Source organism: Ornithorhynchus anatinus, chromosome 9 (genome assembly GCF_004115215.2).
Source record: "Ornithorhynchus anatinus isolate Pmale09 chromosome 9, mOrnAna1.pri.v4, whole genome shotgun sequence".
NCBI lineage: Eukaryota > Metazoa > Chordata > Mammalia > Monotremata > Ornithorhynchidae > Ornithorhynchus > Ornithorhynchus anatinus.
In genome coordinates, this window is record NC_041736.1 from 41809878 (window position 1) to 41827753 (window position 17876).

The following is a 17876-nucleotide window of genomic DNA, read 5'->3' on the forward strand; positions in this document are numbered from 1 at the left end:
TTTACTTAGGACAAAGGAAAGTAGGGAATATACTGTGCCTTGCCCTCTTGGCCCCCTAAAGCAAGGGGAACCTTGTTTTAGTAAAGGATCCTGTCCTGGACAGTGTTAGCTGATGGCCTGCTCGTCCTTCATTCTTTGGGGGCAGGGGTTCAAGACAGGCAGGAACCCGAGGGTTGAGTATGCCAGTCAAGATCCAGCTGGGCCCGCTTCTTGTCTGGAGGGTTGGGGAGGGTTGCGAAGGGTGGGGAGGGGGCGGGAGGGAGTGTTGTCATAGCAACCAGCTCCAGGCAGAGGCCTTTCCCTGCCAGGGGCCTGTACTTCGCCCCAGCAGCAGTGGTTTCCGTGGAGATGGATTTCTCTGGGAGGGGAGGTGTTTGCGTCTTCAAGCTTTGGCCAGTGCTTATAGGCAGGTGTTGCCAGGGAGCTGCAGGGGCTCTCTGAGAGAGGGCCTGGGACCCTTGCCAGTCCTGAGGCCCATAGCCTGCATCCTCGGCTTCTCTCAGCCCCATCCATATTTATTACACTCACCTTCTCCCCCAACTCAATTTTCTGCTGCTGTCTCCCTCCCTCTGTCTCCCTAGCAACAGGTCCCTCTCACTCCATGGTGTCAGGCTCAGTGGTTATTTTTAGCCATGCTGCCTACCAGCGCAATCATCTGGTCAGTGGCTGGCCGCCACCTTGGAGGTAGTGGAGGCAGGGCCGTGCTGAAGGGATGGCAGAGGTGATGGTCCCCACAGGACCACCAGGATCAAGGAGCTGTAGTCTGGGTGCTGAGCTTTTAAAATAAACACACTGAGCATGGTGGGGAGGGAGGGGTGGGATCAGAAGAGGACACGGGAGGGCTGAGACATGCAGAGGTTTGTCCACAGGCTTGGGAACACTCAGCCTGAGGCGTATTTCTAGTTGGAGGACAGGACCACAGTTTGCTGGCTTCTTTCCTAACTCCTACTGCTAAAGGTTTCCACCCTGGGGAGGCCAGGACTTGACAGTGAAGTGAAGGCTGTGCTCTGAGACACTGAAACATGCTCCAGAGCCTTCCCCTAACCGTCAGGGCCAGCAATTTCTCACCCGGGGAAGTCAGTCCCTGTTTCAAGGATGATGGAAGATCCTCTCTCTGGCCTAGAACTTCCTCCCCCTTCATGTACACCAGACCGCCACTCTCCCCGCCTTCAAAACTTTATGAAGATCACATCTCCTCCTACAGACCTTCCCTGACTAAGCACTCCCCACTCTCTCTCCCTTCTGTGTCACCTATGCCCGGGTGCTAGGCACTCTACTAAATGCTCAGGCGAGAACAATAGAACAAATTTGGTAGACACGTTTCCTATCCACCAGGAGCTGACAGTCTAAAAGGGGAGACAGACATTAAAATAAATTATAGCTATGTCCATAAGTGCTGTAGGGCTGAGGATGTATAATTAAGTTCAGGAGCTCCTCATTTAATAATAATAATGTTGGGATTTGTTAAGCGCTTACTATGTGCAGAGCTCTCTTCTAAGTGCTGGGGGAGATATAGGGTAATCAGGTCATCCCACATGAGGCTCACAGTTAATCCCCATTTTACAGATGAGGTAACTGAGGCACAGAGAATAATAATAATAATGTTGGTATTTGTTAAGCGCTTACTATGTGCCGAGCACTGTTCTAAGCACTGGGGTAGACACAGGGGAATCAGGTTGTCTCACATGGGGCTCACAGTCTTCATCCCCATTTTACAGATGAGGTCACTGAGGCACCGAGAAGTTAAGTGACTTGCCCAAAGTCACACAGCTGACAAGTGGCCGAGCCGGGATTTGAACCCATGACCTCTGACTCCAAAGCCCGTGCTCTTTCCACTGAGCCACGCTGCTTCTTGCCCACAGTCACATAGCTGACAAGTGGCAGAGCCAGAAGTCGAACCCATGACCTCTGACTCCGAAACCCAGGCTCTTTCCATTGAGCCACGCTGCTTCCCTTAACTGGTAGTCCCTCAAAAGCAGCACTAAAAGGCCAAATTTTATTGAGTGATTGCTGACAGTATGTTCCCTTGACTGGACTGGAGGGAGTCAACAGGAAACAAGCCTCAGGGTTCTGCCCCAAATCAGTGCTGGTACCTTTCTCTTCCTAGAATGAGCCCTGTCCTGTACTTTGCAGGACCTGGCTCAAGTCTCCATTCCTCAGGATGAGACGGTACTGTACTTTCCCAAGTGCTTAGTATAGTACTCTGCATGCAGTAAGAACTCTATAAATACCATTGATTAATTGAAGAGACCCCTACTACAGGCTAGGAGTGGGTTGACTTACCCCCTCCCCTGGCCTCATCGTCACTCTGACCCCTCGTCATGAACTAACCCTATGGGAATCTGGGGCTCACTGATAACTCAGTAAATGCTATTGCTTAATTGACCACAGTTCAGGTCCCAGTGCAATCAATCAATGGAGTAGTCATTGGTCACCTAAATTAGCCCCTTCTTGAACAGTCTGGGAGCCAATAACATTTAAGGAGACAAGGGAAGGGAGTGGCCCAGGAATTTCTGCATTTAGCCTGGGTTCTCAGAAACGATCCTAGGCTGCCCTTGAGAAACAGCACTGCAGGATTCTCTCCTTCTGGGTAGGCCAAGGGGAAGATGTAAAGAATGGAAGAGCGAAATTTCTGCCCTTTCCAGATAGCCACTGCTGTCACCATCACCTCCTCTCCCAGAAAGTGGGAAAACCAGTGTAATAATAATAATAATAATGTTGGTATTTGTTAAGCGCTTACTATGTGCCGAGCACTGTTCTAAGCGCTGGGGTAGACATAGGGGAATCAGGTTGTCCCACGTGGGGCTCACAGTCTTAATCCCCATTTTACAGATGAGGGAACTGAGGCACAGAGAAGTTAAGTGACTTGCCCACAGTCACACAGCCGACAAGTGGCAGAGCTGGGATTCGAACTCATGAGCCCTGACTCCAAAGTCCGTGCTCTTTCCACTGAGCCACGCTGCTTCTCCGCAGTGTGGCAAGGAGCAGTGGAGACCATGAGAGGGCAGTGGGTCAGGGTCTTGTCTTGGGCACAAAACACTCCCACTTTCCAGTTGCCCCATGCAGGGGCAACTGTCTGGGATTCTGCTAGCTAGGAGAGGTGGGAGACCCTAGGTTAATTGCCCTTATTAGCGCATCCACCAAATGGCCAGAAGTATCGAGAACACAGAAGAGATACTAGTCTAAAGTACAGGTCTCCTTTGACTGCCATTCCAACAGTACTTAGAGCAGGAAGTAATCCCTCTTCTCTCTAGCCACACCTTCCTCTCGCCACAGCCTCTGGAGCTGGAGTGTTTGGGAATGGTGGACCCCTCCCTCCCTGGCAGAAAGTGTCCAGCTGGTCCAGTCAAGTTATCCCAGGCATGGAGGCTTGAGGCTGAGCGGAAGCTGGCATCCAGAAGGCAGTCCATGGTATTTGAGTGCTTACTGTTTGCAGAGCGCTGCACGGAGTGCTTGGGAAAATGCAGTTCAACAGAGTGGGTAGACATGTTCCCTGCCCTCTGTGAGCTTACAGTCTAGAGGGGGAGACAGACCTTAATGTGAATAATTAATTCATTGATATGTACATAAGTACCGAGGGTGGGGCGAATATCAAATGCCCAAAGGGTACGGATCCGAGTGGTCAGAAAGAGTTTGGGGAAGCTCGTGCCATCAAGGGAACCACTTGTTTTTGGAGGTGGTCTGTGTCTCCATATGTGTGTCTTCATGGGTCTGTTTGGATGGTGAAAGCATCAGACCGAGAAACAAGGAGAGAAGGGCTGCTACAGCTTTGAGTTTGTATGGGTGGCCTATTTGTGTTTACGTGAATGAGCCTCCTTGTATTGCTTTGTATATTCAGACAGCAGTAAGTTGGTTTCAGGAATAGATTCTAGGGGGCAAAAGAGAGCCCCCTTATATCTGGAGCAGGTCTCCAGGACTGTCTCTTTCCCTTCCCCAACCCCCTAGCCCTGGAGCAGACTACAGATCCCCCTCCCTCTGTTTTACAAATCTCTTATCATTGCTGCAATCACTTTGCATTCACCTCTCCCCGCAGGCCTACCTGGGCTTTGTAAATCGTGGGCCTGGGTTGGGCTAAATTCCCTTCCTCTGGGGGAGCAGAATTGCCTTTCAGTGGGAGCTGGACCAGCAGCAGCTGATTTGGGGATGGAGGGCGGTGGGATTGAAAATTTTTCACTGCAGGTGGGTCAGAATGCACATCTGCACTTTTGTACCCCATTGTGCTCTGAGATTTGTTGGAAACTAGCTCCCCCTCCTCCATAGACTCGGGCAGGGACTGTATCTGATGTGATTGTACTGTATCTATCCTTACAGCATAGTGGTTGGCACATAGTAAGCTCTTAACAAAAACCGCAATTATTAGTTAAACCCATCTGATCACTGGGTCTAAGGAGGCAGGGAACCTGCAATTGACTCCCTAATTTCTCTCCCCTTCGGGGCCTGGCCTTCTTTTGTGTAGCTGTTAATCAGTCAATCAGTCTAGCCAGCAGTACTTATTCAGTACTTACTATGTACTAAGCTCTTGAACGAGTACAGTAGAGTTAGTAGACATGTTCCCGGCTTTCAGGAAGCGGGGGAAGCAACAGCGTTAAGGACTGTGGGGGTGCCGTTGGTGGGAGTCTGTTTCACACCCTGAAAAAAAAGCTATACAGACAAGTTATACGAGACAGTCCTCTAGACTGTAAGCTCCTTGGGGGCAGGGGACATGTCTACCAACTCTGATGTACTCTCCCCAGCGCTTAGTACAGTATCTTTGATTGATGGGACAGGATAATTTCAGGGAGAACAGAAAGGCTGGGACCCACTGTGCTTCCAAGATTGCAGAAACTTGCTTGGGGAGAGGCGTTTTGACCGAACCGTTAAATTCTCACTCTCACTTTTCAGAAAACGCATCTGAACTCAGTACAGCAGGGCCAAATGAAGTCCCTTATTCGGACCCTCGTCAGTCATCCGTCTCAGCCGAATAGCGCAGATGGGGAAACTAAGTTCAGACACCCAGGGGAAACCTTTCCTTTCCACCAGCCACACTGTATCATGCGGTAGTAGTGGTAACGGTGTATTTATTGAAGCCCTACCGAAAGCAATGCACCGAAACTAGGCCCTAGGGAAATACAACAGTCGCACAGGACACGTCTCCTGCCCACAGGGGGCTTCGGCTCTAACAGGACGTAGAAATATGCACAAGCAGTGGAAGCAGAATGGTAAAACCGATGGTTCGACCGAATCGAATGTACAAATGCCAAGAGCATAAACAGCTACGGTCAAGAGCCATTAGAGGGGTGGATAAGACGTTGATCACCAGTCAGGGAAGGCTTGCAGGAGGAGGAGGTGGGATGAAGATGCCTCGGAGGCGGGATTTTTGCTCCTCCACCCTCCGGCCTCACCGTTTCTGCCTTCCCCCGCCGTAGGGCCCCGGGCTTTCCAGCCGCTTCCCTGGTGCCTTGCAGCGTGGCTCAGTGGAAGGAGCCCGGGCTTGGCAGTCAGAGGTCGTGGGTTCTAATCTCGGCCCCGCCGCTTGCCAGCTGGGTGACTTCACTTCTCGGTGCCCTCATCTGTAAAATGGGGATCAAAACGGTGAGCCCCCCGCGGGACAACCTGATCACCTCGTATCCTCCAGCGCTTAGGACAGTGCCTTGCCCATAGCGAGCGCTCAGCAAATCCCACCATGATGATGGTGATTCTGGCGGGGCCTTTTTCGTCCTTACTGGAGGACCAACCCCATTTTTCTTGGGCATCCCCCCACCCCCTATCTTGGGTGGGTCCCCTGCCCGCCGTTAATCCCTTCCAGAAGGGTGGGGGGATGGTTTTCCCCATGTGGGGCGGGAATAGAGGAGGGAGGAGGGCCCCGAGCCCAGCACCGGCCCGCTCCTCTCGCAGGCGACCAGACAAGAGGGGGCTGGCCGGCTGCCAGCGTCTGGGAGCCGGCCCCCTCCCCTGGTCCCCTCCCAGCCAACCAGCCAGTCCGACCGGCCCCACGTGACCTGGAGTTCCTAGACAAAGAAAATGTTCGGTCCCTTCCCCCCCCCTCCCCCCATCCCCTCCCCCTCCCCTTCCCCTCCCCCTTCCCCGGCCCCCTCCGGCCCCCAGCCCCATCTCCCCCTTTCCCCTCCCCCAAGGCGGGCGGCCAGAGCCAGAGCGGCAGGGCCAGGGGGGGTTCACACCTGAGCCGGACCAGAGGGGGTGCGCACCTGGCCTTAATGGGTAGGTGCCCGGGCCCCTGCTGACCCCCGGCCAGCCAGGGGCCCGAGCAGGGGTCGTGGTGGTGGTGGCGGGGAGGGACGGGACCGGGGTGGGGATGGCTTGGCAGTTCCTTACTTTATGTTGGCGAGGACGGGGTGTGCGGGCCCCGTCTGCGGGTTTATGACTGCGTGCGTGCGCGTCTCTGTGTACGTGTCTCTGTGTATCTCTGTGTCTGCGAGGGAGCCTGTCTGTGTGCTTCTCTTTGGCCCCCTTCCCCTGCTGACAATCCGGACCGATCTCTCTCTCACCCCCCTCGGCTAGTGCGGGACCGGCTGCGGTGCTTCCCCCTTAGGGAACCCCCTAGGCGCCCCCCCAGATGGAGGCAGAGGCCTCCATCAGCTCAGTGGAGGGGCAGAAAGAGGGAGAGAGGACTGGCCCTGGGGAAGAGGAGTTTGGAAAGCAGCCCCCCCTCGGCCGGCCCCAGGGCAGGACGGGGAGTGGAAGGGGTCTTTTCCCCCGCTGGCTGGGAAAAGGCGACCTAGGACCATCCGCAAGCCCTTTGGGCCCATGGGTCGGAGAGAGTCCAAAGTCCCCAGGCCGGAGAGCCACCAGGCAGGAGGGGGAGCGAAGTAAAGGAGCGCGGCCTGGTGCGGGGAGCAGCTCGATGTAGTGGGTAGAGGAGGGCCCGAGGCCCGCCAAGGGGACAGATCTGAGCTAGGCCCCACCTCGGAGTTCGGCTCTTCAGGAAAATGGTGGTGTGGGTTGGGGTTAAGGAGAAACTGGGGCCGACGAGCAGCTCTCCAGGAAAAAGCCAGGATCGATGAGGCGCCCGGCCAAGCGCAGTGGCCCAGGGGTGGTGGAACCAGAATGGGGAGAGCGAGCTTGGAGTGGGATCGTGTGGCAGTCAGCGTTGACTTTTCCAGGTTGGAACTGCGGGGCGAAATTGGCACTCGGGTCAGGAGCGGAGGAAAAGACCTGGAGGGATCTCTGTTGTGCCTAGTCCCCTCCCTGTTGGGGGTTTGGCAGAGGGAAGTGAGTGAGCTCAAGGCCGTGGGCTCTGTCGTGGCCCAGGAGGAACAAAGAGGAGGAAGAGAGCTGGCCGGCCATGAGCAGCGTGTTTTGGGGGAAGGAGGGTGGGCTGGCTGGCTAGAGGGAGGGAAGCGAGGAAAATGACCCGGAGAGGCCAGAATATCCATCCATCTGGGAGGGAGCGAGCTCTCTGCTCCGAAATGGGAGCAAATTTATTCCCGAAATCTCCCTCCTGGCCAGAGGGATTCCCCACCCCCAAGCCTCTCACCCTCTACCAAATTCCTTGAACTCTTTCACTTTCCGGTGTTTCCCAAACGAAGATTTCCTTTCTCCACATTTTTTTCCGAAGGTAGGAGCCTTATCTGTGTGTGTGATGCACCGTGTTTACAAACACTGTGGAGACTCGATAAACAAAAACCACAATAACATTAGACAAGCCAAGGGAGTACCTGGGGAGAAGGAGGTGGAATGAGGAGGGGCCGGGAGACAAAGGAGCCATGGGGCAGTTTGCTGGAGGTGTACAGACAAACTAACTTTCGGGTTAGGAGGAAGCTGGGAGCCTTTGGGGAGTTCCCCCAAGATGCGCCACTTTGGTTGAAGGAGAGAGCATGGAGGGATTAGCCTCATGGCTACCGATGAGAATGACTCCACCCGCTCTCCCTCCTCCCTCTTCCCCACTCTCTTGCCCTCCAAGTTCACAGAGAGAGGGGCCTATCCCGCAGCCAGCTGGCCCAGGAGCCCTGAGCAGCCTCATTAACCCCCTGGAAAGGGGCCCCCGGGGTCACCTTCCAGGTCAGTGGCCTAATCAGGCCAGGTCATTAGTGAGTGTGGAGGAAGCCAGCCTCTCCTTTCCTTTTCGCTGTCTCCCCTCCCCTCTTCTCCTTGAGGCCCGAGCTGCAGGGAATTATTGGGGTTGTCCTTTGTGGGTTTTAGGTTCTTAATAAATGAGCGGTATTTAACAATAATAATTATTATTATGGCATCTGGTAAGCGCTCACTGCATGTCGATCACTGTTCTAAGCGTTGGGTTTAGAACAAGGTATTCAGGTTGTCTCATGTGGGGCTCACACTTTTAATCCCTATTTTCCAGATGAGGTAACTGAGGCCCAGAGAAGTTAAGTGACTTGCCCCAGGTCACACAGCAGACAAGTGGCGGAGGTGGGATTAAAAGCCATGTCCCCTGACTCCCAAGCCCGGACTCTTTCCACTAAGCCACGCTGCGTATTTATTGGGTGTTTACTTTGTGCGGAGCACTGAACCGAGCCCTTGGGAGAGTACAACAAGAGTAGGTAGACATGATCGTTGCTTTTAGAAGAGTTGACATTCCACTGGGGGAAACAGACATTAAAACAAATTACCGATAGGGGAAGTGACTGAGTCAAAGGATATGGGCATAAGTGTTCTGTGGGGGTGGGGGTGAGGTGAGTAACCAAGTGCGCAGTGGGTATGGATTATTAGTCAGGGAAGGTTTTCTGGAGATGTGACATCAGATGGGCTTTGAAGGGAGGGCTGTGGTGTGTCAAATATAAGGGGGGAGGAGGTTCCGTGAGCAAGGGGTTGGCCTGTGAGAAAGATCGCCCCTCAATGAGTCTGCTAATTCTGTTGTATTGTGCTTCCTTCAGTGCTCTGCACATAGTAAGCACTCAATAAGTACCATTGATTGATTGTTAGAGGAGCGAAGTTTATGGGCGGGGTTGCAATGGGAGGAGGCCCAGGGTGGAGAGAGCTGATGAAGTGCCTTAAAGCCAGTGACTCCAGGACTTTCTGTGTGATGCAGGGCAACCATTGGAGATGTCTGAGGAGCGGGGAAACGTGTGCAGAGCAGTTTTCTAGAAAAATGATACGAGCAGCAGAGCGAAGTAAGAACTGGAAAAGGGAGAGCCGAAGGCAGGGAAGTCAGTGAGGAGGCTGATGCGGTAGTAGAGGGCGGGCTATGACAAGGCCCTGAATCAGTGTAGTAGCAGCATGGATGAAGAGGAAGGTGCAGATTCTAGAGATGTTGCGAAGATTGCACCCACAGGATTTGGTGACTGCCTATGTGGGTTGCAGAAGAGCGATGAGTCATGGATAATGCCAAGGTTGCCGGCTTGTGAGGCAGAGAGGATGGTGGTGTTGCCAACAGTGTTGGGAAAGTTCGAGGGAAGATGAGGAGTTCAGTTTTGGACATGTTAAGTTTGAGGTGTCGGCAGGCCATCCAAGTAGAGCAGTCCTGAAGGCAGGAAGAGTCGTGAGATTGCGGAGAAGGAGAGAGGTCAGGACTACCGAGGTAGATTTTGGAGTCATCCTTGTGGTTGTGGAAATTGAAGATGCAGATGAACAACTCATCTGCATCTGTGGGTCCATAGTGAGCATTAATAAAGGCCACGATTAACATTATCTCCACAGTTAGGGACTTGGAAGCAAGGGGGTTCTCATGAGGGAAAAATCTGAAGGAAACAGGAAAGGAAGAAGGTGTTGGAGAGGCGAGGAAGACGCAGGCAGGGAGAAGCAAGCAGATGGCAAAATTCAGACCATGGTGCCCAGGTCCCTATGTAGAGGCAGTAAGAGACTGACTGAATGAAGTGGATTAAGGTTGGAGCCTTTAGGGCTTCAAAACCTTGTTGTGGGTGTGTAGTACTTGACACAAAAGCAGCAGGTAGTTTGTTAAGTTCGGGTACAGCCCTGCAAAGCTCACTTTAAAGCTCAGTTTGATATAGCTGAGGAGGGAGGAATTGAGGTATGGGCTGCCTGGTGCAGTTGAAGAACTTTTTTTTCCCCAATTCTAGAGGATCATAAAAGGGGAAGTGGCATATCTAGTAGACCCAGTAAGGGCAGGATAGCTTGGGGCGGGGAGGGGGCGGGAGGAGTGGATGGGTGGCGGTTACCATTGGATCGAGTGCCCACTGCATGTATAAATCTCATTGTGCCTTGCTGGGAACACAGACTTGTACCCTGTCCTCAAAAATGCTATAGAAAAAGACTAAACTGGTAGGATCTGCAGGTCATGAGTTTGGGGAGTGAAGTCTGCTTCTGGCTATGTTGGGCAAGGGGTAAGCCTACGCTTTGTTCCCTCTAGCCAGGAAAGATTTCATGGAGGAGATGCACGAAGGCAGAACTCTATTCGAGAGATGGGAAGAAAGAGGCATTTGAGTTGGCGGTGAAGTGTACCAAGACTTGGAGGTGATGGATCATGAGGGAGTATGTCATGGAGGAGTAGTCATAGGAGTTGATGAGTGAGTAACCTAGCTGCAAGGGTGGAGGTAGGCAGGCAAAGCAGAAGATAAATAGGATGGCGCTTGGAACTCGTAGCTAAAAAACTGGCCTTCCTAGTTTTAAGGAGGAATTTTTATAGTCACAGGATCAAGGAAAGTGATTTGGTGGCCACACTTTAATTGTTGGGAAGACTTGTGAGGAAAGCTGAAGCTGCCCATGGAGGGATTGAACAGTCTACATTAGGGATTGTCCAAAGAGTATGGACAGAAAAGAGTAGACCCGAGGCTGCAGAAGGAAATTGCTAGGTTTTACATCGTTTGTTGGGGTAGAGGACAGAAGCTAAAAATCACTCCTCAGACTGCGAGCTTCAGGTAGGAAGGATGATTGGTGGCGCATCGGACAGCGTTTGGGAACCGGGAGGGAGGAGGTTTTCAAGGGAAAGGGGAGGCATTCTGTCCTGACCACTTGATCTTGAGATGGAGAAGAGACCAGGTGCAGTTGTCTTGATAAGAAATGCAGGAGTGGATCGCATGGGGCTAGGAGGTTAGGGTTGAGAGTCGTCAGCGTAGAGTAGCAGAAACCAGTGTCAGTGTGGGAAAGGTCACCCATGGAGAAACCAGAGAGTTAGGAGAATCGGGACAGGATGGGCATTCCTGTGGAGACTGAGTTCAGATGTAAGAATGAAGCAGGTGTTGGAAGGAGATTTTTGGAGAAAAGGCCTGTGGGAGTGGCCCTCGGAAATGGAAGTGGTGGTTGGTCAGCCTGATGGGAACAGTAGCTGAATTGGATGGAGAAGGCAAAGCAATTGCTGAGGCAAAAGAGGAAGTGAAGAAAGCTGGCAGCCCAGTATACGAAGAAAAGGGTGGAGCGAGAGGACCCAGACAGCAAAGGAGGCCAACGAAACCCATTTATCTACCATCTCATCCATTCACTGCCATCACCACTACCACCATCATCAAGTGGAGCACTGAACTTTGGCAGCCTCCGTGAGACCACCCTGGGATCACAACCCCTGGTTGAGAGTAGGTAGAAGGGTTGGAATTCAGCAGAGGAGAAAAGTGTCACTTGAGTAATCCATCTCTTTGGATAACTACTTGGGCAGCATTGTGACAAACAAATGGGGAAGATGTAGGATCTCTCTCTGTTTCCCTCCCTGCTACTCTCCTCCAAGCAGCGTCCAAGCCGACAGCAACTTGCAACTCTCAGACTGCTCTGGATTCAGGGAACACAGTGACTAAACTCTTGGAAGGGGCAGGTGCAAGATACGTCAGGTGGGTCCCACTAGAAGTAGAGTGGTAGTACGTCTCTCCTTTCTTAATTGGCCAGGCTGAGAAGAAAGCCAAGGTGATCGCGGTGATGAATGTGGTAGAAGAAAGCCCAGGAGCGGGGGAGCCACAAAAGGAAGAGGAGGCTAGCCCACCCACCGTACAGCAGCCCACTGACCCTGCTTCGCCCACGGTGGCCACCACCCCTGAGCCCGTGGTGGTTGACGCCGGCGACAAAAATGCCACCAAGGCAGCCGACGATGAGCCTGAGTATGAGGTGAGCCCAGTGTCTTTGTGCTAAGTCTGTTGTGTTGTACTGTCCCAAGGGCTTAGTACAGTTCTCTGCACATAGCAATCGCTCAATAACTGCCATTGATTGATTGTACACTAACCCTTCTTTGGTCCAGATTACTGGGCTCCTGCGCTGTGAGTTTCCTGCAGTTGTTTGCAGCTCAACAATTCCCCATTCCCCAAGTGGGCTGTGTTTCCAGCACAGGCAGGTCTCCCCACTTCTCGCCTTCTCCCAGATGACCACGTTCATGACTCCCTAGTCCGGCACAGAAAATGTTTCCAAGTGGGGTGCAGTGGGAGACGACGGTTGTTGGGGAGGATGCAAGTAGGGGCTGGACTGTAATGACTTCTTTCTCCTTCCTGGGGTTCCAGGATGGCCGGGGCTTTGGCATCGGTGAGCTGGTGTGGGGGAAACTGCGAGGCTTCTCCTGGTGGCCGGGCCGCATCGTATCCTGGTGGATGACTGGCCGGAGTCGAGCGGCCGAAGGCACCCGCTGGGTTATGTGGTTCGGAGATGGGAAGTTCTCAGTGGTGAGTTGTGGGGATTTGGTGGCATCCCGCTGTCCTTACGTACATATGCGTAATGTATGTCCATCTCCCCATCAAGACCGTAAGCTCGTTGTGGGCAGGAAACGTGTCTACCAGCCCTGCTGTATTTTAGTCTCCCAAGTGCCTAGTACAGTGCTCTGCACATAGTAAGCGCTCAGTAATTACCGTTGATCCTGGGTGTTGGTGTCGGGACAGGCGAGGGGACCTGGGTGTGATGGGTTCCATGGGGTGGCCCTGGATTTCAGGGGTGGAAGTTTTTCCTACCTGATCTAGGCCTGGCCCTTCTGAAGCCTCAGGCTCGGTGACATTCCGGGTGCAGTTTTTCAGGGTCTCCTAACAGATCCCTAGCCCTTCTGCAGACCCTTCCCCCTCAGTGACTTGGGCTTCTTGGCAGGTGTGCGTGGAGAAGCTGATGCCTCTGAGTTCGTTCTGCAGTGCCTTCCACCAGGCCACATACAACAAGCAGCCCATGTACAGGAAAGCCATCTATGAGGTCCTTCAGGTGAGGACACCAGACTGGAGTGTGTCAGCTGGGAGACATGGGCCTCTGAGAGGCTTTTTGACTAGTGTTGCAGAGAAGTAGGGGTGGAGTTACAGGACATTTATTGGCTCGGGCCAGGAATCTTCTGGCATCTTCCAGGGTCTAGTTTTGACCCCTTTTTCCCTTCCCTTTTGCTTTCTCCCTAGACATCTTCCCCAGGACCTGGCCTAGGGCATCCCTGTCTCACTCCCTGTAATCTTACTGCAGTGCAGTCGTTGTTTGTTCCCCGTCCACCTACCCCCACCCCCATCCCTCTCCCCTCTCCCTATTACTATTGCGGTCCTCTGGTTATGCAGTCCCATATTCCAACCTGGCTGGAATGTCTCTCTGTAACATACTTCTCCACAGGTGGCAAGCAGCCGGGCAGGAAAGCTGTTCCCAACCTGCCCTGAAAATGACGAGAGTGACACAGCCAAGGCGGTGGAAGTACAGAACAAGCAGATGATCGAGTGGGCCCTGGGTGGCTTCCAACCCTCGGGCCCCAAGGGCCTGGAACCACCGGAAGGTAAAACCAAGGACCCAGGCCACCCCAGCTTTTTGGAAGGTGACCTCAAGGGGGAGGAGGTGAAGTGAGGGCCTGGCAGAGGCTTCCAAACTCAGAATCCAGGGCAGTTGTCCCTGTTGCTCATTTGACTGAAATGAGAGCAGGGCCAGGGGCCGAGAAGCTACCTACCTTCCTGGGATCCTGGGGTTCATTCACTACCTGCCCTTACCCTGCTGAGATCACCAGGGGATCGCAGCATTCTCCTGACTGTTCTGTTCAAATTCCTGTGTTGGGAAGGGTCGGAGGGAGACCTCCACAGACTGTATGGTCCCTAACCACTCTTGTCTTGTGTGTCTTGCTGCCCAGAGGAGCGAAACCCCTACAAAGAAGTTTACACAGAGATGTGGGTAGAACCTGAAGCCGCTGCCTACGCCCCACCTCCACCCGCCAAAAAGCCCCGCAAAAGCACAGCTGAGAAGCCCAAGGTCAAGGAGATCATTGACGAACGCACACGAGGTAACTCGTCTGCCGGGGACTGCCTGACCCAGGCCGGTGGGAGTTGGAGGGGCAAAGTGGGAGACGGTGGGAGGCCTGAAGTGCCTCCGTCCTTCCCTCCTCCTGACTTGTCCTCATCTCTGCAGAACGACTGGTGTACGAGGTACGACAGAAATGCAGAAACATTGAAGGTGAGTGAGGTTTGGGGGCCGGGGCAGTTTGGGTGGGGGCAAAGGCAGGTGAGTGACTGCACTGCAGACGCTCTTCTCCTTCCCCAGAAGCCCATGTCGGGTGGCTTAGCCTTGCTGGATGCCAAGTGAGGTGGGGAACCCCTCTAGCCCCCTTCATGAGGGATATCAGAAATTTCCATATAAAGGCTGTGGAAAGCTGAGGTGCAGACCCATACAACCTGTTCTCTCCCCCACTTTCCTTAACCTGCCACCTAATCCCTTTGCCCCCGGCCCTCCAACTGTCACAGTCTGGGTTTAAAATCTGGGGCGGAGACTTGGAGAGATCACTTAGGGTGGGAGCAGCCCCACATGGAACAGGGAATGGGTCCAACCTGATCATCTTGTATCTACTACCATGCTTTGCACAAAGTAAATGCTAGCAAATGCTGCAATTATCATTATCCTTGTCTGTTCTCTGTAACATTGCACCTGTCCTGTCACCAAATTATATCTGTTCTCTCTTTCAAATTCCCTCCAAATTCACTTCCTCTATGAAGCCTTCCCAGAGTAACTGCGCCATGCTTGTCATTCTAGTACCACCTCAACACGTGTAGATTTCCTTGTTCTTATGTTTCCGATATCTGTGTTTTGTAGAGCTTTGTTTATGTTTGTGCGCTCTTCCCATGACTAGATCGAAAGCTCCCTGAAGGCAGGGATTGTCTTTTACATCCCATGTGATGCCCAACAAAATCTAGTAGAGTTGATTTCCAGTAAACACTGCTGTCTGACTCTCCATCTGTTTGTCTGCTTGAGACACCCTGCTGTATTGCTCATGCCACCTTCCTGTTTCCCCCCCCAGACATATGCATCTCCTGTGGGAGCCTCAACGTCACCCTGGAACACCCCCTCTTCATCGGAGGAATGTGCCAAAACTGCAAGGTTGGTGGTGCTCTGTCTGGTGGGCATCCCGCCAGGCATGAAACTGTAGCTCTCCTACTCCGTTGGGGGAGAGTTTTGAGGAGATACTCGGGATTGGCAGGCTGAAGTCATGAGAGTAATGGAGATTTTCCTTTCTAGACTCCTCCTCTGCGGTTTCCGTCCTTTTTCTGCTTTGGAACCTTCTTATTTTTGCCCCTTGTGGAATCCTGCTCCCCCCACTGGCCTGCTCCAGGTTCTGACTGATCAGGGACGCCAGAGGCTGGGACTCCTGGGAGTTGCAGAGAGAGAATGAGAGGGAGGGGCAGGTAATGGAGACTAGGTAACACTGGCTGGACCCTCTCCTAGGATCCTATGAAGCTGGTAGTTGCATCAGATTCCAGGAGTTGGGCATTGCACAGTCCTGGAGCAGTCAGGGTCTCTGCATTTCTGTGACATAATCAGTCAGGTATTAACCAGTGGAACTTGTTGAGCATTTACCATGTGCAGAGCACTGTACTAAGCACTTGGGAAAATACAGTAGAATAGAGTAGCTATAGACAATCTTTACCCAGAAGGAGCTTACAGACCAGAAGGGGAGACAGATATTAAAGGGGAGACAGATGGATATGTTCATAAATACTGTGTGGCTGAGGGAGGGGGAGAAAATCAAAATGTGCAAGGGGTTCTCTAGACTAACCTCGTGGGCAGGGGAACATGTCTACCAACTCTTGTACTCTCCCCAGCGCTTAGTACAGTGCTCTGCACACAGTAGGCACTCATTAAGTACCATTGATTGAAAAGACTCAAGTGCGTAGGCCGCACAGAAGGGAGGGCTGTCACAAGGAAGTGCTGACTTAATTGAGGAAGAGTTTTTTTCTTTGGAGGAGGTGTGATTTTAGTAAAGCTTTGAAGATGGGGAGAAGGTGCTCTGTCAGATATGAAGGGTAAGGGAGTTCCAGGCCAGAGGGAAGATGTGGGAAAGGGCTGGATGAGATTGAGGCATGGAGAGTAGGTCGTTAAGGGGCGAGTGAGCAGGCTGTATTGTAGGAGGGCGAGAGCTAAGGTGGGTGGTAAGGAGTTTCTGTTGGATGCGAAGATGGATGGGCAACCACAGAAGGATTTTGAGGAGTGGGAAGATGTGGCCTGAGCAGTTTTTTTAGAAAAATGATCTGGGCAGCAGAATGAAGTGTAAACTGGAATGGAGAGAGACAGGAGGCAGGGAGGTCAGCAAGTTAGCTGATGCGGTAGTCAAGGTGAGCTATTAAAAGTGCTTAGAGCAGCACAGTAGCAGCTTGGATGGACAGGGAAGGGTGAATTTTAGCAATATTGTGGTGTTAGATCTGATAGTGTATGGTGTGACATTGAATAGGGGAAGCAGCGTGGCCATGTGGAAAGAGCACAGGCCTGGGAGTCAGAGGACCTGGATTCTAATCCCACTCCATCACTTAGCTGTTGTGTGACCATAACAAGTCACTTAACTTTTATGCCTCAGTTACTTCATCTGTACAGTGGGGATCACGACTGAGCCTCATGTAGGACATGGACTGTGTCTAACCTTGTACCTACCCCAGGAAGTGCTTGACAAATACCGTTAAAGAAAAAAAAGTTCATTGAACGAGAGAGCCAAGTGAAGGATAATACCAAGATTAAGGGCTTGTGAGACAGGGAGAATAGTGGTTTTGTCTACAATAATGGGAAAGACGGTAAATTTGGGTGGGAAGATATGGAAATCTCTTTTGGATATATTAGGTTTGAGGTGTCAGTGGGACATCCAATTAGAGATGTCCTAAATGCAGGAGGAAATGCGTGACTGGAGAGAAAGAGACAGAGAGAGAGAGAGAGATCAGGGCTGGAGAGGTAGATTTGGGAGTCATCCACATAGAGATGGTAGTTGAAGCCGTGGGAGTGAATGAGTTTTCCATGGGAGTGGATGTAGGTGGAGAATAGAAAAGAATCCAGAACTGAGCCGTGAGGCACCCCAGAGTGAAGGAGTGGGAGGCAGAGGAGCTGGGGAAAGACACTGAAAAGGCACAGCCAGGAGAACCAGGAGAGGACAGTGTTAGTGGAACCAGGGTTATATAGGGTTTCCAGGAGTGGTTCACGGTGTTGGAGCAGTTGGGTGACCAGGGACCTCAAGAAGACCAATAGGGTGAAGGAAGCAGAAGTGAGGTCAGGGTAATCAGGAACGGTGTGGGTGGGAAAGGATTGAAGAGCAGAGGCTTTGGGGCTACTGTTCCTCTCCTCCAGAGGGGAATAGTTACACCATGAGAAAGTACTGTCGGAATGGGACAGAGAACCAACCTCCTTCTTGTTGGCCTGGACTTTCGCCATAGGTGAGGTTCCCCAGCTGCCAGTGGAAGAATGCAGACCTAGTAGAGGAGCTTGGACTGGGCTGGGCTGGGCCGGGCTGGGAGTCTGGGCGTGGGTTCTGGGCATGGCTCTGCGCTGACTCCTGGCGGGGGGGGGGGGGGGGACTGAGTTCTGATGCTGGCGTCCATGAGTGCTGTCTTCCTGCCCTCCTTCCACAGAACTGCTTTCTGGAGTGTGCGTATCAGTACGATGATGACGGCTACCAGTCCTACTGCACCATTTGTTGTGGCGGGCGAGAGGTCCTTATGTGCGGCAACAACAACTGCTGCAGGTGAGCACAACACCCCAGCCCCGGCATGGATCCCGGGGCACAGACAGACCTGCCGCCCGCCAGGCACACCGGCACACCAGCCCCTGGCCAGACCCACGAATTTGGCTCTCCACCCCGAGCCCTC

General features: G+C 52.8%; 1 protein-coding gene across 3 annotated transcripts in view; it reads left to right on the forward strand.

The window, feature by feature from the left end:
• Positions 1–17876, forward strand: part of DNMT3A (DNA methyltransferase 3 alpha) — a 101933-nt gene that overhangs the window by 64187 nt on the left and 19870 nt on the right. For all 3 annotated transcript variants that reach the window (XM_029071763.1, XM_029071764.1, XM_029071765.1), the window contains 8 exons: positions 11725–11940; positions 12327–12485; positions 12898–13005; positions 13393–13549; positions 13895–14044; positions 14170–14214; positions 15053–15132; positions 17640–17752. In XM_029071763.1, coding sequence (XP_028927596.1) covers positions 11725–11940; positions 12327–12485; positions 12898–13005; positions 13393–13549; positions 13895–14044; positions 14170–14214; positions 15053–15132; positions 17640–17752 — 1028 coding nt within the window. The remainder of the gene's footprint in view (positions 1–11724; positions 11941–12326; positions 12486–12897; positions 13006–13392; positions 13550–13894; positions 14045–14169; positions 14215–15052; positions 15133–17639; positions 17753–17876) is intronic.